Source organism: Vombatus ursinus, unplaced genomic scaffold (assembly GCF_900497805.2).
Source record: "Vombatus ursinus unplaced genomic scaffold, bare-nosed wombat genome assembly UNPS02014798.1, whole genome shotgun sequence".
Taxonomy (NCBI): domain Eukaryota; kingdom Metazoa; phylum Chordata; class Mammalia; order Diprotodontia; family Vombatidae; genus Vombatus; species Vombatus ursinus.
Window position 1 is genome coordinate 17,731,394 of NW_020954576.1, and position 24,956 is coordinate 17,756,349.

The 24,956-nt window shown below is 38.6% G+C and overlaps 1 protein-coding gene across 1 annotated transcript; it reads right to left on the minus strand.

Moving 5' to 3' along the window:
- Window positions 1-10,274: 10,274 nt before the first annotated feature.
- Window positions 10,275-17,399, minus strand: LOC114050206 (microtubule-associated proteins 1A/1B light chain 3C-like). Its single transcript, XM_027871844.1, has 4 exons — window positions 17,293-17,399; window positions 17,126-17,181; window positions 16,807-16,913; window positions 10,275-11,070 (listed from the first exon to the last, which is right to left on the minus strand). The coding sequence occupies exons 1-4, from the start codon at window positions 17,348-17,350 to the stop codon at window positions 10,830-10,832; spliced, it is 462 nt and encodes a 153-aa protein (XP_027727645.1). The 5' UTR covers window positions 17,351-17,399; the 3' UTR covers window positions 10,275-10,829.
- Between the last annotated feature and the right edge of the window lie 7,557 nt (window positions 17,400-24,956).

Consider the following 24,956-nt stretch of genomic DNA (forward strand, 5'->3'; position numbering starts at 1 on the left):
TTACTAGGTGGTACAGAGGATAAGGCTAGAGTCAGGAAGACCCGAGTTCAAATTCAGTCTCAGACACTATTTTTGTGACTCTGAGTAATTTAGCCTCTGTCTGCCTCAGTTTCCTCAACTGTAAAGTGAAGATAATAATAGTTCCCACCTCCCAGGTAAGGCTCAAAAGAAATAAAACTTATAAAGCAGTTAGCACATAGTAGGTGCTTAATAAATGCCCAACTTCAATTCTTTCACCATTTGAATGTGATATCTCTGCAGGTTGGAAAGTGTTTTTTTTTTTTTTTACCTTTCTTTTTGTATCCTCAGAACAGAGTGAATAATTAATAAATATTTGTTGACTGACTACCTTAACTGAGGATTCTAAGAGGTAGGGACAGGAGGGAATAAAATTGAGATGTGGAAGGTTATCAGGGCAAAAGGACAGGGATAGAAAGTAGAACATCTTGTTTGGAAAATATCTAGGTTTACTGGAAAGACTTACATGAACTGATGCTGAGTGAAGTGAGCAGAACTAGGAGAGCATTATACAGAGTAACAGCAACACTGTGTGATGACCAGCTTTGATAAGACTTAGCTCTTCTCAACAATACAATGATCTAAGACAATTCTAAGAGACTCATGATGGAAAATGCTATCCACATCCAGAGAAAGAACTATGGAATCTGAATGCAGATTGAAGCATACTATTTTCTCTCTTTTTTTTCCCTTTCTCATGGTTTTTGCCTTTTGTTCTGATTTTTCTTTCACAACATGACTAATGTGGAAAAATGTTTAATATGATTGTACATGTATAGCCTATATCAGATTGCTTGTTATCTTAGGGAGGGGGGAGAGGAAAGGGAGAGAGGGAGAGAAAAATTTGGAACTCCAAATCTTATAAAAGTGAATGTTGAAAACTATATTTACACGTAATTGTAACTTACTATTAAGTGGGGGAAAAAGAAAATATCCAGGTTTGTTTTAAGTAATAATCTCCAAGTATAAATACTGATATGTCTGTGTCTGTGTATGTGTATCTCTGCATGTATGTCCATATTCTATGAATGCCTAATCTGGATGGATTTTTTTTTTAAATCCTTTAAATGGATCATTGTATTCCCACCTCTCCAAATGCACTTTCATTGCCACCTCCATAATGTGTTTTACTATTTCTTACACTTTTCCCAGAGTCAGGCTTCTTCTTTCTAGTTTGCTTGTGTGCTTATATGTTCAATGGCCATAAAACATGAGGTCACAGAGGCTCAGACTTTCCATGGCTTCACCCACTAGTTTATGTAGATTGAATGCCCACAGATGGTTTCAGTGAAAATTAAAGTGTGAAGAGAGCTGTTAGGGGATATGAAATGCGTATCTTCCCAACCATTTACACATCCTTTCTACTCTCACCTCATTACATTATACGTGCAATTTAATAACTTTCTCTTTGTTTTCCTGTTACCTAACTTTTCATGAAATTCCAAGTGACTGAAAAAAAAAGCATGATTCTCACTGGCTTTCTGTGGTTTCCTTCCATCCCCCTCATATGATGCCAACCTCTGTATTTTTTCAGATGTCCAAATGACATTTTTCATTCAGCAGCATATTTTTATGAAAACAAAAGCCAGAGCCAGCCTGATCTTTGTGTAACAGAACCTAGTTTCCCCCTGCTGGACACAAATCATCATGAATCATGGCATTAGATCCTTTACAATCCTCATAGGACATTAGGTAAGGTTCTCAAGTCTGACCATGCAAGTTCTTTCAATGTAGCTCCTAGACCGAGGTGGAAATTTTCCTAGAACTCCCTCCTAGCTCCGGAATAGACCTGTGTCAAGGAAGAAGATTGTGATTTTGTTGTTGTTGCTGTTGTTGTTACTTAGAAAGATATAATGGTCTTTTTTTTTTAAAGGCCTCAAATGATTCTGACTACTCAGATGCAAAATCCAATCCAATCTAACTAGCATTTATTAAGTGCTTACAATGTGCAAGGGGCTATTCTAGACTTTACAGCAGGTGTAGGGAACCCACGGCTTTGAGGTCACATGTGGCCTTCTAGGTCCTTGGGTTCAGCCTTCTGATTGAGTCCAAGTGTTCCAGAAGAAATCCTTTTATTAAGGGGATTTGTTGTATGAAGTTTGGATTCAGTGAAAGTACCACCCTTGAGGACCTAGAGGGCCACATGTGGCCTCAAGGTCGAAGATACCCCACCCCTGCTCTAAAGATTCAAGGACAAAAATAAACCCAAGACCTGTCTTGTAGGAGCTTACTTTCTAGAGGAGGTGACGCATAAGACACAAATGGATGAGTATACACATGTTATTCTGGGAGGCTGAGATCATCAACATCTGGGAGGACAAAAAAGGCTTCCATAGCTTGTGGCATATAAGCAGAGCCCAGGAGAGAGCTATGGCCTCTAAGAGGTAGAAGTAAAGTAGAATTTCATTCTAACCCTCAAAAGGCATGAATTAATCAATTAAAAAGCATTTGTTGTTAGAGAAGGTGTGGAAAGACGGACCCACTAACGTGCTGCAGCTGGAGCTATCAATTAGTAAAATCTTCCTAAAAAACAATTAGGAATTATGTAAATAAATTGGTTAACATGTCTATAGCCTTAGACCCAGAGATTCCACTGCTAGGCTCATATCCCAGAGCAGTTACTAAGAAACAGAAAGGATCCACATAAACTAATTCAATTTAATTCAATAAATATTTATTAAGTGTCTACTTTGTGGCAGATATTGTGCTAACTACTGTGATACAAAAAGAGGCAAAAGATAGAACCTACCTTACAATCTAGAGGATAAACCAAAATTTTTGTGGTAGCACTTCGTGTGTTAGCAAAGAATTGAATCGCAAAGAATTGCTTTGTAGAAGCAAAGTATATGCCTGTCAGTTGGGGAAAGGCTAAAAAAAAAATCTGTGGTATACAGGAATGTGACAGAATGTGAGTACAAAAAAAGCATGGTAAGACTTATATAAATTGGGGCAGCTAGATGGCACTGTGGATAAAGCTCTGGCCTTGGAGTCAGGGGGGCCTGAGTTCAAATCCAGCCTCTGACACTTGACACTTACTAGCTGTGTGACCCTGGGCAAGTAACTTAATCCCTACTGCCTCACCAAAAACAAAAACAAAAACAAACACAAACAAAAAAAGACTTACATAAATTGATGTAAAATGAAGTATACAGAGCCAGGAAAACAATATACATGACTATATCCACATAAAAGGAAAGAACTACTAGATAATGGTAGATGCATGTTGTGAAATTATCAAAAATAAATTTGGCCTAAAGAAGTGCTGTGAGAAAGAATCTACCCTTCTCATTCCTTTATGGAGGTTGGGGGAGGGGGTCCACAGGTGTGTTATATTGCTTTTACTGTCAGATTTTTTTGGACCTATCAATCAGTTCGGTTGATATTTCTCTTCCTTTTTCTCTATATCTTTTCGTTATAAGGGATGGCTCTCTGGGAAAGAGGAAGGGGAAATATTAAAGGGGAAATCTAGATGATATAAGAAACAAAAGATACCAAGAAAATCTATTTTAAAAAATCATGCATTTTTACATGCCTCCTATGTGCTAAATACTAATCTGTCTGCTGTAGAGATACGAAAACAAAAATTAAAGTTCTCAAACTTTGATATTGAGTAGTTTCAGTCATGTCCAGCTTTTTCTGACTCCATTTGGGATTGTCTTGGCAAAGGTACTGGAGTGGTTTGCCATTTCTTTGTCCAGCTCATTTTCCAGATGAAGAACTGAGGCAAACCGGGTTAAGTACTTGCCCAAGGTCACACAGCTAGTAAATGTCTGAGGCAGGATTTGAATTCAGGAGGATGAATCTTCCTGATTCCCAGGCCAGCGTTTTATCCACTGTGCCACCTAGCTGCCCCAGTTCCTCAACAGAAGGAGCTTAAATTTGATCAAGGGAAATATAGAGACATACAATTATATACAATGTAAATATCAGGTAATTTTTTTTTTCAGGGAAGAGGTACTAGTTGTTGAAGGAGTAGATCAGGAAAGGCCTCAGGAAGTAGATTAGGTACTGTAAGAAATGGAGGGGAGAAAGGAGTGCATTCTAAGCTTGGAGACAGGGAGGGGGGTGGGAGTCTGTGGAAAGACAAAGTGACAATATATGGAATATCTACCATGTGTGAGGGACAGCAAAAAGCCAGTTTGGCAGGACCACAGAGCATTTGAATAGTACAAAAGAAGGTTGGAAGGTAGATTAAATCCAGGATGTAGAGTGCTTTAAATGTCAAACAAGAGAGTTTCTAACAGGATGACAATGTATGCTGAGTAGCTCAGTTTGTCTGAAATGGAGGGTACATAAAGGGGGGTTATGTGCCATAAACCTGGAGCTAGATTATGAAGGGATTTAATTAATTAAATTAAATTTAATTAATTAAGCTAAAATCATTTTTATTTTATTCAAGAGCAATGGGAAGAAACTGAAAAACTAGGAGCAGAGGGCTTGACAGGGTTACACTTTGTGCTTTAGGAAGAGTATTTTGAGAGTTAGATGAAGACTGAATGGGGGAGGAGAAACTGAAGCTAGGAGTTCAATTAGGATAGTGTTGCAATGGTCCACATGGGAGATGACAAGTGCATGAATTAGGATGGTGACTATGTGATTGGACAGAAGGGGACAGACTCGAGATAAATTGCAATATTGTACAGGATCAGCAATATTTGACAACCAATTATATGGGGAGAGGGGAACAGAGTAGGAGGAGCCTGGGATATTGTGTACCTGGGTTAACAGAAGAATAGTAGTGCCCTCAACAGCAATAAGAAGGTTTGGAGGCGATTTAGGGGGAAGGCAATGAATTCTGTGATGATGGTCAATGAAGAAATGAAGGAGGAAGGATGATAAAACAAAAGACCAAAGCTGACATACATTATATGAATAATGTAAATTATTCAGAGACAGTAGAAGTCCATCCTCTACCAATGCTGGCTGTATGACTATGAACAAGTCACAATCTCTCAGCACCTCATGCAAATCTCCCAGACCACAAATTATACAAATTACAGCTGTAGATCTACACAGGAGGCAGGAATTTCCTTACTAGGAGTTCTCCACATGGATATAATCACATATCTGGACCAAAAATAAATAGATGAATAACTTCATGTCCTTGAAGTTACTTGTTTGACCTTTTGGTTTATTTAGCCCTAAAGAGTACACTGGAAAATATGAAGGATGTTTGTGAGTGCATATTTGCACTCATATGGAAATCCCCACCTGGACAATGCGATATATTCAATGACTCAACTGGTTAGAGAACTTTTTTTTTTAACCCCCTGGGACACACCTGTGACCACACTGGAACGTAGTGACCATCTTTCCATTCACATTCTTTACTGCAACCACGTAGTCAAAAACACAAGCACAGAGACATCACCTGTTGGTGCTAACCACCATGGTGGTTAGCACCACCCCTCTCTACTTTCTAATATGGTGATGGAGGGGCACAAAAATGGGCATACAAGTGAATGAGAAAAAAGCTGTTACACTGAAACACACCTAAGTCTCCAGACATTCTGTTGGGAAGCTGGGTGTTAGAATATTGTAATAATAATGAGATAGAACCATTGACTCAATATCCATGGGAGCCAGGCATATTTACTCTGCCTGTAGACATTGAATATAGGGTACATCTAGTTCTAAATGAGTTTTGTGAATCGCCATATGTTACTGAGCACCTACTAAGTGCTTGGCAGTGGTAACAAAGAATATTGTTTGCATTTCTTTCTAAAGGCAAGAGGGAACCAAAAAAAGTTTTTGATCAAAAGAATGACATTGTTAGCATTTTACCTGAGGGATTAGCCTAGATGATCCACCCCTGACATTTTCTAACACTGTTCCAATGTGTTACTCTAGCTCATTGACCAGAACAATCTGGGCATCTCCAGGAAGGATATTAAAAATAATGCAGAAAATAGGGCCAGTTGGATAGAGTTGCGGTTACCTCATCTCAGGGAAGTCACTATTCACAATTCTATGTAGCACTTTAAGCTTTATGATGTCCTTTTTTTTCCCACTGGGGTCTCTGTGGAGTACACCACATAAAGCATGTTTATCCCCACTTTTCAAATGAGTAAAATGAGGATCAAAGACGATAAGTGGAATGGAGATGAGTATGGAGGAGGGCAACTAAAATGGAAGAGGGCATGGAGGAGGGTAAAAGTTGAGGAATATGGAGGTAGTAGAGGAGTTTCTGAATGAAAAAAAAAACCACCTTAGAATATAAAATTTTAATAGGGGGAACTTGTTCACCAAAGACCTGAGTGACAAAGGTACAGGGCACTGTAAGGAAAGAGATTTTCTTTGATGCGCTTTGTGGGCAAACTGAGTCAAGGGTGCAGATGCTACAGTAATATTATTTTTATAAAAGTCTTCCCTCCACAACTCCAGTGGAAAGAGTGTTTAATCAGAGGACCAGGATTAGAATCTTAGCTCTGCTACATACTACCTGTGTGATCTTTGGGCAAGAGTATTCCTTCACCTCTCTGGGCCTCCATTTCCTCATCTGCAAAATGAGATGGGTTGGACTACATGACCTTCCACCTCTTGATCTATGAAGAACTTTGGAAAGAAGCATTTATTACTTTATGCTTAGATAAGAATGTGGTTGGATCACCAGGAACCCACCAGCAATCAGGAGGTTTTTTGATTGGTTAAGAGTGAGTATGGGGTTTATAGACCCAGGAGCAAGGGGATTCCTAAATTGGTATGAAGTTTCCCAGGATCAGGGTCCCTAATTCTAATTGAGGAGACATTAAGAGGGGGTATGCTGAAATTCAGACTCCTGGCCAGGAAGGAAAACATTTTAGCTTTGGAGACAGCCAGGATGACTTTAGGGAGATAAGATAAAACAAACTGGCAGCCATCCAGGCTGTTATATTCTATTTTATATTGATTACTTATATTGATTGCAGAAGTATAGGATTTTTGAAATGATTTTTTTCCCATTTATAAATACAAATCCTTTCTGGAATCCAAGACGGGTTTAAGGTGTGGGAGGGGAGAGTGGGAACTAGAATGCACCAAGATGCCATTTCAAAAGAAAGGGAAAAATCTTTGAAGGAGAAGTCCCACTGCCCAGCACATACCCTAAGTAAGCAAGAGACAGAAAGGCCCTATTTATGCCAAAGTATTCACAGAAGCCTTTTTGTTGTTGTTGTTCCCCATATCCCCATGATTTCTTGATGAAGAAATAACTTCTACCATTGGTGACCAGCAACTGCTCTGTATCTTAAGAGACTTAGAGTTGCCTAGTGAACTGCCCAGAGTCAGGTAGCCAGTATGTGTCTCAGGTGGAACTTGAATTCAGGTGTCCCTGACTTAAGAACAGCCCTATATCCATTACAATACACGTCTTCTCGCCTAGCAGCACTTTTGGGAGGTTGGCAAAAAACTTGAAACAAAGAAGGTGCCCATTGCTTGGGGGAATGACTGAATAAATTATGGTATAAGAATTGTGTCTGAAGACAGGGAAGAATGAAAAATTCGGAGAAACATGGGAAGATTTGTATGAATTATTTGAGGAGCCAGGTGGACAACATGCACAAATACTGTAATAATGCAAGTGTAACCTCACCCCCTCCCCTCCCCAAAAAAGAAGCCAAAATATTGGGCAGTTGTAATGACTCCTTCTTTTGTTAGCTGGGTGGGGAACCTCTGGGCATAGACTGTCAGATTGAGTCACTATTTTTCTTGGTTACCAGGAAGGGCATATCTGGAGATCACTGGCATAAAAACAAAAGAAATTAATAAAAAGCTAAAGAAGACGATTTGGGTGTGGTATACCTTTGAGACCACGGGCTAGGCAAGCTTAAAGACTAAAAAGGTGAGAGGTTTGCAGTCATTCCCACTTAAATTTAAAAAACAGTGAAAAAAGAAAGCCTCTATTGGGCAGGGAGGGTCTCCTGGATCATTTCCAAGGAGGAACTAATTCCTTGTTGACCAGAAGTTTCCTAGAGTATTAGGTCTTCCTTGGAAGCAATCCAGGAGGTTTCTGGTCTTAACCATGGGTTTTCTACTTTCACTGCTTCCTAAACTTGACTGTTCAAGTGTAGGATCTTGAAAATTTAGGACAAAGAGAAAGTACCATGATTTTTCATAGCAGACAGTAAATTTGAGGAATCCATGGCTTCTAGGAGGTAATGGGGGCCAAAATATAGATTCAGGAAGGATTTGGATGAATTGTGGATGACTGATTCCTAAGAGCTTATTAAGAGAATCTAGAAATATTTGAAAGTATGTCTCTGGCCTCCAGACACTGACATCATAAAGCACAAGAGGTGCTTTCACCAAATATCTCTTAGTGACAATGTCAAAGACAGAATACTGGCCTGGATGGGCAAATTCAGTAAATATTGTGTATTATGTATAAGACGATGGGGATACAAAGGTTAAAAAGAAAAGAAAACACTCCAAACCTCTGATCTTCGAAGAGTTTATGGTCTATTGATTTTCCTTAAAATCTCATTTCTTCATGTTATTTATCTACAGAAAGTTTCAAGAGAGGCTTGAAGAATTCACATGGACTCTTTCCTTTTGGAACTAAAAAAAATGACCAGGTCATTTTTAGACAGAACTGAACAGTAAGACATCACCCTTAGATTCCTGAAAAGTAGGCGATTTCTACTATCAAATACATTCAAAAATTAGTTTTGGATAGTAAAGCCTGGGGTAAGCAACATATGACTATATATTTTGATGTCAAATAAAAGTCCCATTCATCCTATATGGACTTTGATGGTGGGGCGGTGGGGGGGGGCCCTCAAGAATTGTGTTAATAGTTTACATAGCCCAATGAGCAAAACATCTGACACCTGATTAAGAATTCAGTTCAGTTTTCCTCTGTGATCATTTTCCTCCTCTCCCATCTATTCTTCTGTGATTTACCAATTTTATAATACAAAAAGCTGTGGCCTAGTTCATTATTTTTTAAGCAGGAGTACTGTAGATAGGCCAATTTTACTTGATATTGAGAGAAATGATTATTAATAATCAATGATTTGGGGGGATCCAGAGTTCTCCCCTTTTTTCTAAAGTCCTGATTTCAAAAGTTCAGTCTCTTGAAGGATATTACTGATAATGAGAATAAACTAACTTTGTTAACACTCTTGTTCAGACCCCACCCAGATGGGGAAGCCATTGTGCTCTACTCAGGTTTGGGTGGGATAAATTCTTTGAATAGATTGTCCAAGGCTGGTGGTAACTTAGAATTAAATGATATACTCAAAGTTCCTTTGAATAGGTTCAGTTCCTCATTGTAATATTCATTGTCTCATTAATTTTAACCAATCAGAATTGATTGCCACCCTCTTCCAATGGGGATATAAGCAGTGAGGCCCTCCTCATCCCACCCGGCATGATTCTTTGGCCTAAGAGAGAGATGGCCAAATGACCATCTTCTTATTAAAATGAGGCATTATTAATAAAATGATTAAATTACCCAGAAATTATATCTCTTGATCCTTTTAAAATGACACAATGTAAAGAAAATCATGGATGTAGTTAGTGTTATCCAAAAGTAGAATGGGTTGCCTTGGTAAGGTAGTGAGTTACCCCCTCGTTGAAAGTTTTCACGTGGCTACTGGAAGTCCAGTTATCAAGTATGTTGTAAGAAAGGACTCAGGTTCCCTGCATGATCTCTGAGGTCCCTTTTGACTCTGAGATTCTGTTTGTAAGAACAGAACAATGAAAGAGGAAGGCAGGGCAGGAAAAATAGCATTAAATGAACTTAAAAATACCTGGCCAAGGTATCCCTATATTTGGAAAGATTTAGAGATTGTAGTATTAGTTTAATGTTATGATGGATAGGGTCATTAGAAATCTCTCAGGTGTCCAACAATGGATATTGGACAGGAAACTCACTCTCTGAGAATGATGTCCTTTCCTGAAACAGACTTTAAAATAAGCCAACAAATAACTACCACTACCAACCTTGTCCCCCTCCCCCTCAAAAAAAAAAAAACAACCAAAAAACGAACTGGGGCTTGTCCTGATAACACCACCAAAGTGATTTATTTGGTAAGTTTTCAAGCAATTCAAGCAAGTAGTTTAAAGGAGCAGGGATGTTTCAGGAGATAAAGCCATCATATGTGGCGATTCAACAGAAGTGAAACGTCTCAAAGGCTACATGTTGGAGGCACTGATTAGAGCAGGGAGACTAGAAGATGGACTTAAAGCTGTGGCCAGGGATTACACAGTAGTAGTACAGATTTGGTGTTTGGACATTGGAGGATTTTTAAAAAATGGTTTTGAATTTTGAGCAGTCATGAATTTGGGACTGTGTGGGGAGCAATACAAAGGACCAGATGATTAATTATTGAAATAAACCAGCAAAAACTTTAATAAATGCAAACTTTGCAGATATGTTTTAAACAGGATTTCCTGAGCTACAGGGATTTTTTTTTTAACCAGGCAGAGACAACTTGTAGGACAGAGATTCTCTATAGTCTCAGAGGATTTAAGTATAGTCTTTTCTTAAAGTGTGGCACAGGACAGAGGATGCCTCCATTCAAGTTTCTCCCTACTCTGTAGAAGTGTTTGTCATTTAAACAATTTCAACTTCCATTCTTCTCTTCTTCAATGAGATTATATGAGGCATTATATAAAGTAACCCATTCCCATTCTGAAAAACAGAGGCTTGATTTACAATAATATTTTCTAAGGGCTTTACACTTTTTTTTAAATGACCAAAACAAAACAGATGCTTGGATTTTGTTCATTGGTTCTATTCAGTTTATGGCAGCACAGCCTCTTTTTCACTGGAGAAAACAAATCCCACTTGTCAGAGTTTGTTGAATCAATTAAAGGACAGTTACCTCCTAACCAGATGTGGGCTGAAGGTGTTTGCAGGAGCCTGGGCCAAAGCTCCGCTGCAACTCAGGGTTGGCCACGAGTAATGGGCAGCCAAACATCTCCTGGGAGGCATATGTCATATACACAAAACCATCTTCATCCTTGTAATCTCTGTAGATTTCTGCCATGGTCACACTCATGCTTGCTAAGCTCTTATTGTTCACCAGGAGGTAGAAAGCTTCAGTGGCTGTCAGAACCATGCGACTCCTAAGACAAGAAGGGAGGATAGAGTTAAGCCTGAGAATACAAAAGGCTACAGGTCTAAGAAGGAAGGAAATATGCATTTATTAAGCACTTACTATGAGAGAGGCACTGTGCTAAGCCCTTTACAAATATCTCATTTGATCCTCACAATAATCCTGGAAGGTAGGTGCTGTTATTATCATCTCCATTTTACAGTTGAGGAAACTGAGGCAAACAGAGGTCAAGGAACTGACCAGTGCATACAGCTAATGTCTGAGGCAGGATATGAAATCACATCTTCTGGATTCCAAGCCCAACACTCATTATCTAAGGTCCAAGGTTGGTATTACGAGTTCTGAGCCCTCCTTTTCATAAAATTATTTAGTGCTAGATGGGTCTTTAGAAATTATTTAGTTCAGTTCCTTCATTTTATATATAAAAATCATTAAGAGCTAGAGAAGGCAGCTTGGTTTAGTGGACAGAGAGCAGACTATAGTGTTTTGAAGACCAGGGTTCAAGTTCAAACTTTTCCTATTAGCTGAGCGACCTTGGGATGAGGAATTTGTATTTAATCTCTCAGTGATTCAGGCAGCCTTCTAAGACTGCATCGCACAGCAGGTCTGATCTGCCTTGGGAGAGGAAGTTTCCTTCAGAAGGAATTTCCTGCACCAATGAAATCATAGATCTGGTTAAAAAAAAACAAAAAACAAAAACAAAACCCAAACTAAACCAAAAACATTTATATGCTCTTTGAGATTTGTGGAGTGCTGTTCATGCTCTGGTTTGATTTTCACAATAATACTGTGAAGTTTTAAGTATTATTATTGGGGCAGCTAGGTGACTCAGTGGCTAGAGTGTCAAGGCTGGAGGCAGGAAGACCTGAGTTCAAATCTAGACTCTAACATGTATTAGCTGTGTGACCCTGGGCAAGTCACTTAACCCTGTTTGCCTCAACTACTCCTCTGTAAAGTGAGCTGGAGAAGATATTCAGTATCTTTGCCAAGAAAATCCCAAATAGGGTCACATAGAGTAAGATATCACTGAAAATGATTGAACACCATGCACACATGTTATTATTATTTCTGTTTTAATGATAATAGCTAGCATTTAATAGAATACTTTAAGTATTGTAAACATTTGCACATATGATCTCTTTTAATTCTCACAACCACCATGAAAGGCACGTGCTATTATTATCCCCATTTTATAGACAGAAAACTAGGTTAAGAGGGTTAAAGGTTACATAGCTAAGTAAGTGTCTGAGACCAGGATCTGAACTCGGGTCTCCCTGATAAGTCTAGTGACCTTTCTGCTTCATGTCCTCGATGCCTTATTTTACTACGGAGGAAGCTGATGCTCCTTGTCCTTGGTCATATAACTCAGCAGCTTTAGAGGATGGACTCAAACCTAAGTTTTCCTGACTTCAAGTTAAGCATTCTTTTGACTGCACAATGGAAGAAACTGAGACCCAGAAAAGTGTGTGAGTGTGTGTGTGTGTGTGTGTGTGCGCGTGTGTGTGTGCGCGTTATGTTACATAATAAAGAGCAGAATATAACTGTGAACCCAGGTATTCTGACTCCAACTGCAGAGCTTTTTATGTACACTATGAGAAAGGAGTACCCCCTCCCATTTTATGTCTTTTATTTTTTTTTAATTTAATTTTATTTTGTTTAGGCAATGGGGTTAAGTAACTTGCCCAGGACCACACAGCTAGTAAGTGTTATGTGTCTAAGGCCAGATTTGAACTCAGGTCCTCCTGAATCCAGGGCTGGTGCTCTATCCACTTCACCACCTAGCTGCCCTAACCCTCCCATTTTAAAGGGTTGATTGAGCATTAATGGTACCTGTGTTTCCTTTCACTTGACCCATGGAGGATACAACCCAAACTAATTCTGCTCAACAAGTATTTGAATATCTATGTAACCATCTCTTAAAATACTACCATATATTTATATGACACTTTTATCTTTTTGAGGAAATATTCACATCTAGTATTTCATCTGGGACTCAGAACAATCTTGTAGGGCGAATATTAACACCTCATAACACCGAAGAGAAAAACAAGACTCGGGAAATGATCTGTCTATAAGGCATCTAGGTGGCACATTAGATAGCACACTAGGCATGGCCATGTTCAAATCCAGCCTCAGACACTTCCTAGCTGTGTGACCCTGGGTAAGCTTGCTCTCTGTCTGCTTCAGTTTCCTCAGCTGTAAAGTGAGGATGAAAATAGCACCTAACTCCCAGGGTTTTTGTGAGGATGAAATGGGATTATGTTTGTAGACTGTTTAGCAAAGTGCCTGGCACATAGTAGATGCTTAACAAATACTTTTGACCTTCTTTCCTGTTGTCACACAATTAGTGGCAGAGCAGAGACTAGAACCCTGGGTTCCTAATTTCCAACCGTAGCTTCTTTTCTCCAGATTACACTGGGGCCTTTCTGTCATGATCTTTAAAAAATTTGAATTTTTTTTTCCACATCATGTTCATTCCCAAATATATCCTTCTCCCTTCCCTCTTTAGCTTGTCATCTATCCTTTGTAACAAAGGAGAAAAAAAAAACATATTTCAACAAAACCAACCAACACATCAACCTGATCAGGACATTTATACAATATTACATACTCATAGACACTCCCACCCCCACACACCTCTGCAAAGTAGGGGAGGGGGAGCTTCTTTCTTATCTCTTTTCCAGGGTCAAGCTTGGTAATTAAAATTTCTATCAAGTTCTTTTGAAAAGCAGCCACAGCCACCATAAGGCTTCCTACCCCATGGTTAAGATCCTGCCTCTGATTGTGTGACCCTGGGTAAGTTACATAACCTCTTAGGACTTTAGGGAGCCTTCTAAAACTCTTAAGTTTCAGCACTTGGACCTGCACTGATAGAGGAAGTTTCCTGATAGCAAATGAGACCACAGTTACAGTCCCTATCCTTATGTCTACTATTATCTGGGTAAGATGGGCAAGGCCATTCTCTAGTTAACTGAGAAAGAAAATAGAGACAACATAGACTGCTCAGAAATGTTAAATAAACAAGCAATTTTTGCCATGAACTTATAAGTCCTCTCTTTAACCAATACATTTCAGTTCTGCCCCTCCAAACATTTCTGTCAGAATTGTTAAAATCGGAACAAGTATGTTCAGGGAAGGAGAGAAACTGGGCACCTGGATAAACCCAGGAGAGCCACCAGTGTTTAGCTCAACCTATGGCCTTAACTCTACATTTAAAACAAACAACCATTTTTTTCTGTTAAACACTCTAGCGTAATTTGGGAGAAGTCACTGTTGGCATTTGAGCTGGCAGCTGGTGATGACAAATTCTAATTCTGTCACCGTCTGGTGGTAAACACCTGTAATCGTTGCCATAGAGAGACTGAGGCTGGTTAATCGAGAATTCTGAGCCACAACAGAGCTAAAGGAAGAGGAAGGGGATAAAAATTTAGACAGTGCCTACTATGTGCCAGGCATGGTGCCAACTTCTTCAAAAAAATTTCATTTGACCATCATAGCAACCCTGTGACCCATTTTACATTTGAGGAAACAGAGGCAAATAGAGGTCAAGTAATTTTCCTCAAAGTCTCACCTACTCTGTGTCTGAGACTGTATTTGAACTCAGGGTTTCCTGACTTCATGCCCAGCACTCTATTCACTGGCTGCCTTTAAGCCCCATGAGTGTCCACACCAAGTATGGTGCAAAGATGATAACAATAACCATAGTAATAATAGCTAGCATTTTTATAGCATTTTAAAGTTTGCAAAGCACTTTATGAATATTATATCCTCACAACAACCCTGGGAGGTAGGTGTTATTATTATCATCCCCATTTTACAGATGAGAAAACTGAGGTACAGAGAGGTGAAGTGATTTACTCAGGGTCACACAACTACTAAGTGTCTGAGGCAGGATTGAATTCAGGTATTCCTGACTCCAGGTCCAGTACTCTTATCTAGGACAGAGGGCCAACAGGCTGCTTAAGGAATAGTGATCCACCTAGGAGGGAAAAACAAGGCAGGTGAAAATTTCAGTGCCAATTAACAGTAGGTCAGCTCATGATTGGCAATTGCACTTCCTTTCTGGGTGAGATAGGGAGACCTAGTATCAGAAAAAAAAATTCTAATTATTAACCCTCTGCTTCCTCCCAATCACAAATATAATATGGAAGACCATACTAAGGAAAACACAAACTAGTCAATACGACTGCTGCCTCCTTCCAAAAATAAGGAGAGTGTTGTCTTCCCTTTTTAATTTTCTTGACCTCATTTATGGTATATTCCTGTTAAAAATGTCATGTTTTGTTATGAATTTAACCATCATTGGCTCACACAAGCATTTTAATATACAAGCACAAGGAATAAGATTGCATAAGAAATTCCAGTCATATTCTGCCTTACATTACACTTATGTGTGTACACATGATACTGTTACTTCTTGGTAAACTCTTTGGCACAGGCTATTATGGTGTTACGCTTGTAGCACCAGCTGCTTGGTAGAGTGCCTCTAACATAATAGATGCTTAAGCAGTGATCATTGAATGAGATGTTGGGAGAAAACTGCTTATTTAAGTTACAAAACTTCCCAAGGAAAGTCCCTAGTTTCTTTTTTTTTTTTTTTGGTGGAGAATTATACAGTAAACCATATTTACTTAGCTCCTAGACATCTATTTTTAGCTTCAAGTACTTTTTATTGAATCTATATGTTGGGTGATGATGTGCTTAGCACAGTGCCTGACACATAGTAGGTACTTCATGAATGTTTACTGATTGATGGATAGCCAAGGAAGCTTGGGTCATTGGAATAGACACTATCTCTCAAGTCTGAGGAGCTGGTTTCAAATCCTAACTTTGATGTTCACTCTGTGTATGGTTTCAGACAAGCCATCTAACTTCCATGGTTCTCAGTTTCCTCATCTGTTAAATGTGGGGACTGAAGTAGATGGCCTCCTACTTCCATTCCATCTAGAGTTCTATGATCCTGTGTGCCAATTCCACCTCTTTATGCTTGGTTTCAAGAAGGCAATTGTGTTTTCTGTTCCTTCACTTCTACCTTCTTTTGTTGATGGAGAAAGTAAGGGAAAAGGGTAATAGAATCCTCTAGCATATGGTGGAGGTAGCAGGTACTACTACTCTAAGGTGCTCTGGATTTTTTTTTTTTTGAGACACAGAGAAGGACAGTCACATTAAGGCACAGAGACATGCAGAGATAGATACAGACACATGCCAACAGAGGCACCCGAAGAGACGTGTAGACACACAGTCATATACTGAGAAAACACATAGAGACAAAAAGACACAGCCACATACAGAAATACATACAGACATATAGAGGGAGCCAGACAAACAGAAGGAGACAGAGAGTACACAGTAAGTAGTTATGAATTTTTAATGAAGTCAGAGTGACTTGAAAGAGTAGGCTTGCACTAAGCTCTGGATAGCTTTCTTTTGAATTCTGGAACAAATTCCAAAAGGGGGGGGAAAAAAAGGTCTTGTTAGGTATTTTAAAAAAAAAGCACCTGTGACTTTAGGATAACTCAAGTAATGCTCTCTTTAGGTACCTCAGGCTGGGGCTCTCCAACCTAGGATTCTCCAAGAGGTTAAGTACAAGTTCAACATTTCCTGGCCACCCTGAAGAGAAAGGGTGAATCACAGACAGACTCCCCCTCCTAGAGCCTGTCCAAGAGAAGCACGAAAGCGGTCCTCTCCCTGCCTCCTCCCACCCCTCCCGTACATAGAGAGCGGTATCTCTAGTTTTGCTACCTACCTAATGATAGTTAGAAACTGAGTCATGGTCAGCTCCTGAGGAACGAGGAATTTGGTTTTGTCCAGCGGGGGAAGGTATTTCTCCTTCTGATAACGTTCAACTATCACCTGTTAAAACGTTTAAACATAAATTGAACCAAGGCCAGCTGCTCCCTTCTGAGCGGAACGGAATACGATCCCTTGCCTGTAAGCACTGAGTTCATGTGGGAGTTGGTGGGAGGGTATATCACGGGGCTCTGTGGTTGTTCCAATATTCTACTGATCAGGGCTCACGGCAGTACCATTACACCACCCACCTTCTACAACAGGGACCTCCTTACCGGTATCTTGCTTGGGAACTTTGCACGGATCCCAGCAACTTCCTCTTTTCTGGTTGCTGTAAAAGTGTAAATGGCACACGAAGAGTTAATCAGACAAATGAATGAAGTCTGTATTCATCCTTTCCCCTCGTTTCCCACCTCTCTAGGAGGATCCCCCTGAGCTGTACCTAAACTTTTCCGTTGCTTGAAAGGTCGAATGGATTGGCTTTTCTGCTGAGGTTGCATTTTATTCAACTGGTTTTCTGTGAGGATTGACTTAATGCAAATTTTAAAATTCCCCAGTAACTAAGGGCTATGCTATTTCTTTTTCTCCAGCTGCTTTCAAACTGTCTGCAAGAGCCTAATGAAGTACCTTATATAGTCCTGGGTGTGACATCATGCTTTCCCCCTCCCCTTCCCCCCCACACCCCCACCCCTCACAACCCAAACCCACAGTCTGTGAAGTAGAGGTCAGCCTCACAGATGTATATGGAAAAGTGGGTCTGTTTTGTTAGTCAGAGAAAGTCCAAAGTTGCTTTGCTTATTATCAGAGAATATTTTCCCCTCTAAGGCTAAAGAAATGAAGGCATCATTATACCACTATCGTCCTACCTAACCTATTCCATGAAACTTCAGAGGTGAAAATCCCTTATACTAAAGCTCTTTGGGTATTTCAATAACTCCTCTTGGGTGGAGTCCAAGATTAAGCTACCTTTATACTCTATTCTGATCTAGAGTTGTGTTATAGCAAAGTTCTACTTTGAGTTTGCTCTCTAATCTAGCGTATCATTTTCCCCTCATAGAATCCTACTGAGGGACGGATGTCATAAGAGATGGAGGACAAGGATTGTTCCCAAGATTCCCTATTTTATAGATGAAGAATCTGAGCTAGTTAGTACCTTTTACTAGTAAACTTGAGAACCATCTTTGACTCATCTCTCTTCAACACCTGCATTTAATCAGTTGCCAAATCCTATTGATTCTTACTCTCAGGTCTTCTGCATCTCTCTTAATCTTTTTTTTTCTTTTCTTTTTTTTTTTGGTGAGGCATTGGGGTTAAGTGACTTGCCCAAGGTCACACAGCTAGTAAGTGTCAAGTGTCTGAGGCCAGACATCTTTCTTAATCTTATCCTTCACAGTGTTACCAGCCTAGTTCCGTTCTTCATTACCTTACTGATAAGATTATTGCAATAACCTTCTAAATGATCTTTCTGCCTTAGTTTTTTCCCTCACCCTAAATATATAAATCTGATATTTTAACTATTTTATATGAACATGTAAATATCCTATGGCCAAAGTCTTCCTTAAATCATGTTATTCCTTACTCAAAAATCTTTAATAACTCTGTACTGCTTTTAGCATAAAGTCTAAACTCCATTCATGCTGTACTCTATCCCACTTTCCTAGTCTTATGTTAGATTTCTCTTTTTAATTAACTTTATCCTTTAGCCAAACTGACCCCACTTGTCACTCCCTTACTAGATCCAGTCCTTTCCCATCTCTTTTCTTATAGAATCCCTTGTGCCTTGAATTTATTCTTTTTAACTCTATCTGATGAAATCCTTTCCAACCATAAAGGTATAATTCAGGTGCTAACTCCCCATAAAGCTTTCCCTTATTTTCTCTAGGTGAAAGTGATGCCTCTCTTGTTTAATCTCCTATGCAATCTTTGAATCTTTATATATGTACACACATATATTTGTATTATAGTAATGTTAGTAGGAAGTATTAGAGATATTTGTATACATATACCTTCTCTCCTATTAGACTATAACTACCTTGAGAGAAGAAATTGTATCATGAGGGACTAACTCAGTGCTCTACAAATTTGTCATTTAGTTGTTTCAGTCATGTCCTTCTTTGAAGATTTTCTTGGAAGATACTGGAGTGATTAGCCACTTCCTTTTCCAGCTCATTTTACAAATGAGGAAACTGAAGGAAACAGGTTACGTGCCCAGTGTCACACAGCTAGTAAGTCTTTGAGCCTAGATTTGGACTCCAGTCTTCCTGACTCCAGTCCCAGCTCATGGTCCACCTCGCTGCCCCTACTCTAACAAATAGCAGGTGTTTAATGCTTGTTAAATTAAATGGAATACATTTAATGAGACAAGAACCCAGGACTTTATACTCTCAACCTTTGTCTTTTCTTTTAGACCATGACTGGTGGTTCTGCTTTTATTGTGGTAGGGAACTTTGGATGAGGTACTTTTCCATCTCTATGTTTTTGCTTTTTATTCTCCCCCCCCCCACCTTGAATGTCTTTTTTTCTTCATCTGTTTAAGTCTTCTTAATTATCTTGCAAGTTCTTGAAATCTCACTTCATCCATGAAGTCTTTCCTGATTACTCCAACTCACAATGATTTCTCTTTTTTCCTAACTCCGATAGCACTTGCCAAATAAGGAAACTTTTGAATACATGTTTTATTTCCCCAACTACATAAGTTTGTTTAGAGTAGGAAACAGTTAAGTAAAACAACATTAAAGAATGATTGGACTGATACTTGCTATGTTAAATTTTAGTCTCTCTTTTTTTTCTGGTTTGTTAAAGGATGATGTATGTTCAATAAACTATTGATGATACTTATGATTTCATTTCTGGGGTATATTTTTTTCTAGAATTATATATTAAAGGATGATTGGGAGTTTGTATGATGTCCTGAAACAGATTTATGAATAAATATTTTTTTTAAAGTAAGAAATGATAGTTGTCTGTATTCTTTCACCATGTCTAGCATGGTGCCATGCATTTAATGGGCATTAGGTGCTCAGCGAGTATTTGTTGATTGTCATTTCTGTGCTTCCAATTGGGGCAAGGCTACTTCTCAAAGCAGCTCATTCCATTTTTGCATTTCTCCAATTAGAAGGCAATTTTGTTTACATAAAGACTAAATTTGCCTCTGTAATTTCTGCTCATTGTTTCTAGTTCTGCTGTCAGGGGCCAATCTGAACAAACTGAATTCCTCTTCTTCCAATATCATGTTTTCTCTTTTCCAGGCTAAATATCCCCTTTTTATTTAATCAATCCTCATAGGGCAAGAAATCAAAGTCCTTTACCATCCAGGCTACTCTCCTCTAGATTCTTTCCAGCTTACAGTGTCCTTTCTAAAATATAGCAATTCATTCATAACTACTCATTAGGTATATCCCTTCAATCAGGTCTACATCTAACTATATTACTGTGTGTCCTGGATCTCTACATTTCATCCACAACAACAGCCAAAAATGCTTTGCTAAAAATACAGGTTAAAAAAAAAAGATCTACCCTATTTCTCTGATCAAACCAGTCTAGTATATCTGTCATAAGGAAAAAGAGATGAGTTTGCCATAATTTGTCTTTTAAATGTGTGTTCAACATTATTTGACTACAAGCAATTGAACCATTCTCATGACATACTAGCACTCTTACCAACATATCCAGTCTTATGAACAAATGTAGCATGACTTGTTCTTGATGAAGCCAGGTTGGTTCTTTGTGATCACTGCTTCCTTTTATAAATGTCCCTAATCATTCATTTAATATTTTTTTTTCTAGAATTTTGCCAGGAATACAAGCCAAGCTTACCGGTCACAGTTTACAGACTCCATTTCCCCCCTTTTTCTGAAAATTGGGACTTTTTTTTTCACCTTTATAATGATCTTCTACTTCTTCACAAAAGGGAGGGTACTGCTTTCTCATATCTCTTCTTTGTGTCTGTGTGTTCAAGCTTAGCTGAAAGCATTCAGTTTAAATTGGGGTTGTTTATATTATTGTTATCATTGTGCATATTGTTTTCCTGGTCCTTCTTGCTTCACTTTGTAGCAGTTCATGTAAGTCTTCCTAAGCTCATCTGTAGTCTTCATACACATTTCTCCCAGAAGAATAATTTTTTGTTACAGTTACTTCCTACAATTTGTTTAGTACTTTTGTTCTAGTTCTTACCACAAAAAGTACTACAAGCAGTGTTTTGGTGTATGTGGAACCTATCTTTCTGCCTCTGACCTCCTTTTGGTATGTGCTTAGCATTTCTTGATTTGGCAAAGATCACTCAGTGCCTCAGCAAACACAGCTGTTCCTTCTGTCATGGACACAAGTTCACCTTGGTTTGGAATCAAGGATCTAATGGAACTATCTGTAGAAGCAGATGTTGAGGGGTATTAGAAAAAGAAATGATTAGAAAAAGAAGTGGGAAAAGAATGTCTAGATTTCAGTAGTGAAAGGACTCCAAGGCTGAACTGAGTTATCTGCCACAGAACTCTCTTCTTACTTCAGGAATCTTTCCAAGGGCTTTAACCCTGACTTTATAGATAGGCCAATGTGGGAATGGTATGATGTTTGTGGAAGTCTTCTGCTATAGTAGACAAGGCATAAATAGCAAGACTCAGATAAGACATGGTCCTAATTGTGCTAATGATATAATTAGTGAGAATTTTAAATTTTACAGAAAAAAATGCGTTAAATATTTTCTTTTCCTTCCTGGGTGTAACTCTAGGTATACCTGGAAAGAGTAATGGATTTTTTTTGGGTAGCAGAGACCTGGATTTAAATCCTACCTCTGATGCTCTATGGACAAGTCACTTTATCTGAGTCTTAGTTATCCAATCTCTAAAGCAGTCAATAATCCCTTTAGTACCCACCTCACTGGTTTGTAGTGAGAATTGAAGCAGAGAAGATATATAAAGGGATTTGTAAATTTAAATAACTGTATAAATGTCTATTGCTGTTATTATTATGTTATACTACTTGCCAGCAGAATTTCAGATCAATTAATTTTTTTTTTTTTTTGCTTAGGCAGTTGGGGTTAAGTGACTTGCCCAGGGTCACATAGCTAGTAAGTGTCAAGTGTTTGGTCTGAGGCCAGATTTAAACTCAGGTTCTCCTGCCTTCAGGACCGGTGCTCTATCCACTGCACCACCTAGCTGCTCCTCAGATCAATTAATTTAATTAAATACAGAAGATATTTCTCTAGTGTCAGATTGCAGCAGGAGCCAATTCTTGTTTCCATTTTAAAATCAACCACTGATTAATGGTTACTGAAGCTTAAAGTCTGCTCAGCTAACCTCTATAAATACTTAAGTTGGCTTCTACAGCAGCAACGATAGCAAAAGGTTCATTTATTTCAATATAAGACTCCTCGCAAGGGTTACTTGAATTTTTTCTTATGGTCATTGCAGCAAGGTTTAGTGTGCCCCAATGCACAGCCAGCTTGTGTGCCTGCCTCCTTGGCCACATGGATGCCTCAGTGCTCACATAGATACAGTCTCTTGTAGTCACTGCTTTTATAAAATCAGATATTAAAACTGGCATGTACAAAATAGATAAAATTAGTTGAGTCAAAATGCATTTATTACAAGCTATGTACCAGGCATTGTTGTAAGTGTTAGATACCACAAAGAAAGGCAAAAAGATGGTTCTTATCCTCAGAAAGTTTATAATCCAGTGTGGGCAATGACCTATAAACAACTATGTAGATATAAGCAAAATGCGGAGAAGATGGAAGGCACTTTTTGATAGAGGAAGGAATCAGCATCTGGGAGACATAGGAAAGTCTTCTTAGAATGGGTAGAATTTGAACTAAGTCTTGAAGGAAGTCAGGAAACTAATTCTATATTCTAGTGGGGAGACAATTAGTACAAAGGCATGGCATTCACCAATGGAGTTTCAAGGACTGCAAGTAGGCCAGTATGGCTGGTGTGGAGGAGAAAACAGTATAAGGAGGAAGACTGGAAATGTAGGAAGATTGTGGGCAAATAAGTTTGTATATGATTCTAGAATAGGGAGGAATTAAGCTAAGTGAGGCAGGATGGGGGGATGGTTACATAGTCAGGCCTACATTTTAGAAAAATCATCATGGCAGCTGAGTAGAGAATGGATTAAAATGGGGAGAGATTTGAGGAAGAGAGAGTAGTTAGAGGACCATTACTTGCATGTCAGAAGGGCTCTCCACTTACTTTCCATCATTTACAACATGCATAATGACATAAAACTCCAGTATTGGAAGTCAGTCAATTGAAAGTCAGGGAGGAATGGAGGACAAAAAGATTCAGCATAATCTAATCTGGGACTGGTTAGTTCTTTTTGAAATGACCTTGCCCCTATTTATTATTTCTGAATTTGCATATCCTTTCTTTCTTTCTTTTCTTTTTTTTTTTTTTTGTATTTACATTGTAGTAACCATTCAGAGAGCCCTAGTGGAATTATCCTTACCTGCCATTTCTTATCCTTTAAAGCAATTAACAAGTCAGTTGATCTCTCTGAGCCTCATCTGAAAAATGGGTACCTGCACTGCTGACCTTACCCTTACGGTCTGAAGAAAATACTTTGTAAATCTTAAAGAGATATTGAAATGAAAGTAATGAATTATTATTAATAATATAAAATGATAAAACTGCAATATTAGAAGTTTATAGTTATTATGCAGCAGTGAGATTGTTCTGTACTGAGAGGTTAGCTGTTTTTTAAGTCTGAATATAAAGAAACCTGAAGGATGCTCTAGCTAGAAACTGCTGAATTGTGAGCTGATATAGGGTAACTCCCCCAATAGTGGCCTGCACATTTATAGGACCCCAAGCAGCTGGTCCCAGTCATAACAGTGCCAAGGGTCCTATTAACATAAGGCCAAACTCTCCTTGTGTGAAGGCATCTTCTACATATGGAAGATAGAAACAAGAATAAGTAACTAAGCTCTGATCAAGACAATTCCAAAGGACCCATGATGAAAAATGTTGTCTGCCTCCAGAGAAAGAACCAATAAACTCTGAATGCAGATTGAAGCATACTTTTAAAAACTTTCTTTGCTTTTCTTTTCTTTGTATTTTCTTTTGCAACATGGCTAATATGGAAATATGTTTTATATGATTTCACATGCATAATTGGTATCAAATTACTTGCCTTCTCAAGGAGGAGGGGGAGGAGTGGGAGGGAGGAGAGAATTTGGAATTTAAAATAAAAAAAATTGTTAAATTTTTACATGTAATTGGGAAATATTTAATGAAATAAATAAAAACTTTAATTAAAATAATAAAACTGTAGCATGGTCTTATAAGAATCATGGCAGGAACTCAGCAGCTCAGAATGTACCAAGTCTGATGAGTTAGACTTCTATGGACAACAAAAATGGTTTAAAAATTATTATTATTATTCAGTTATGTTGGAGGACTTATGAAAGATCAAAGATGGGGTAAAATTATTTCTTGGGGTATATGGAATGATAATACTCTGTCTGGAGATCTGGGTTTCCATGATCTAAGCCTACTTGACCCAATCAAGTAAGCAAGCAACAAGCATTTATCAATGCTTATTATTCATTATTATTCATGTTCCAGGCACTGTGCTAGGCTCTGGGGATAGAAATAATAGAAAAGTCCAACAATCCCTGGCCTCAAGGAGCTTAGATTCTATCTTGCTGGTAGAATGGGATTCCACAGTCTGATCTCTTTACTCTTGATCCTAAGCTGCTAAGTGTCTCCAGACAAAATTGAGCTTCCACCACTGTATATTTGTGGAGAAGAATCATGGCTTAATACCTAAAGAGAAGGCTTCAGAGTCAAAAGGAACTGGGTTCAAGTTCCAGCTCTGATACCTCTCAGCACCTCAGGCAATTCTCCAAGACTACATGTTGTAGAGCAGGTACTTATCTGCATTGATAGTTTTCTAATTAACAATTCCCTATACCAGTGAAATTATACATCTGCTCCAAAAAATAAGTATACTTATATTATTTGCTCTAACAAATAAAATAAATACTATAGCTGGGCCCTCATTGTTGCTAGATAATTCTCTTACTCTATTTTTCTTGACTTCTTGTTCTATCTCATTTCTCACGCAGCTGCTTCAGATGTTTTTCTGTCTCTTCAAACCTCACTCCAGTCTCCT

Bases quoted from the DNA above. Each gene is read 5' to 3' on its own strand.
- LOC114050206 (XM_027871844.1), bottom strand. From the start codon at position 17,350: ATGCAACCTCAGCAGAAAAGCCAATCCATTCGACCTTTCAAGCAACGG. The intron at 17,182-17,292 runs GTACAGCTCAGG...ACACTTTTACAG, and splicing joins CAAGCAACGGAAAAGTTTAG to CAACCAGAAAAGAGGAAGTT. The intron at 16,914-17,125 runs GTAAGGAGGTCC...ACGTTTTAACAG, and splicing joins AGTTCCCAAGCAAGATACCG to GTGATAGTTGAACGTTATCA.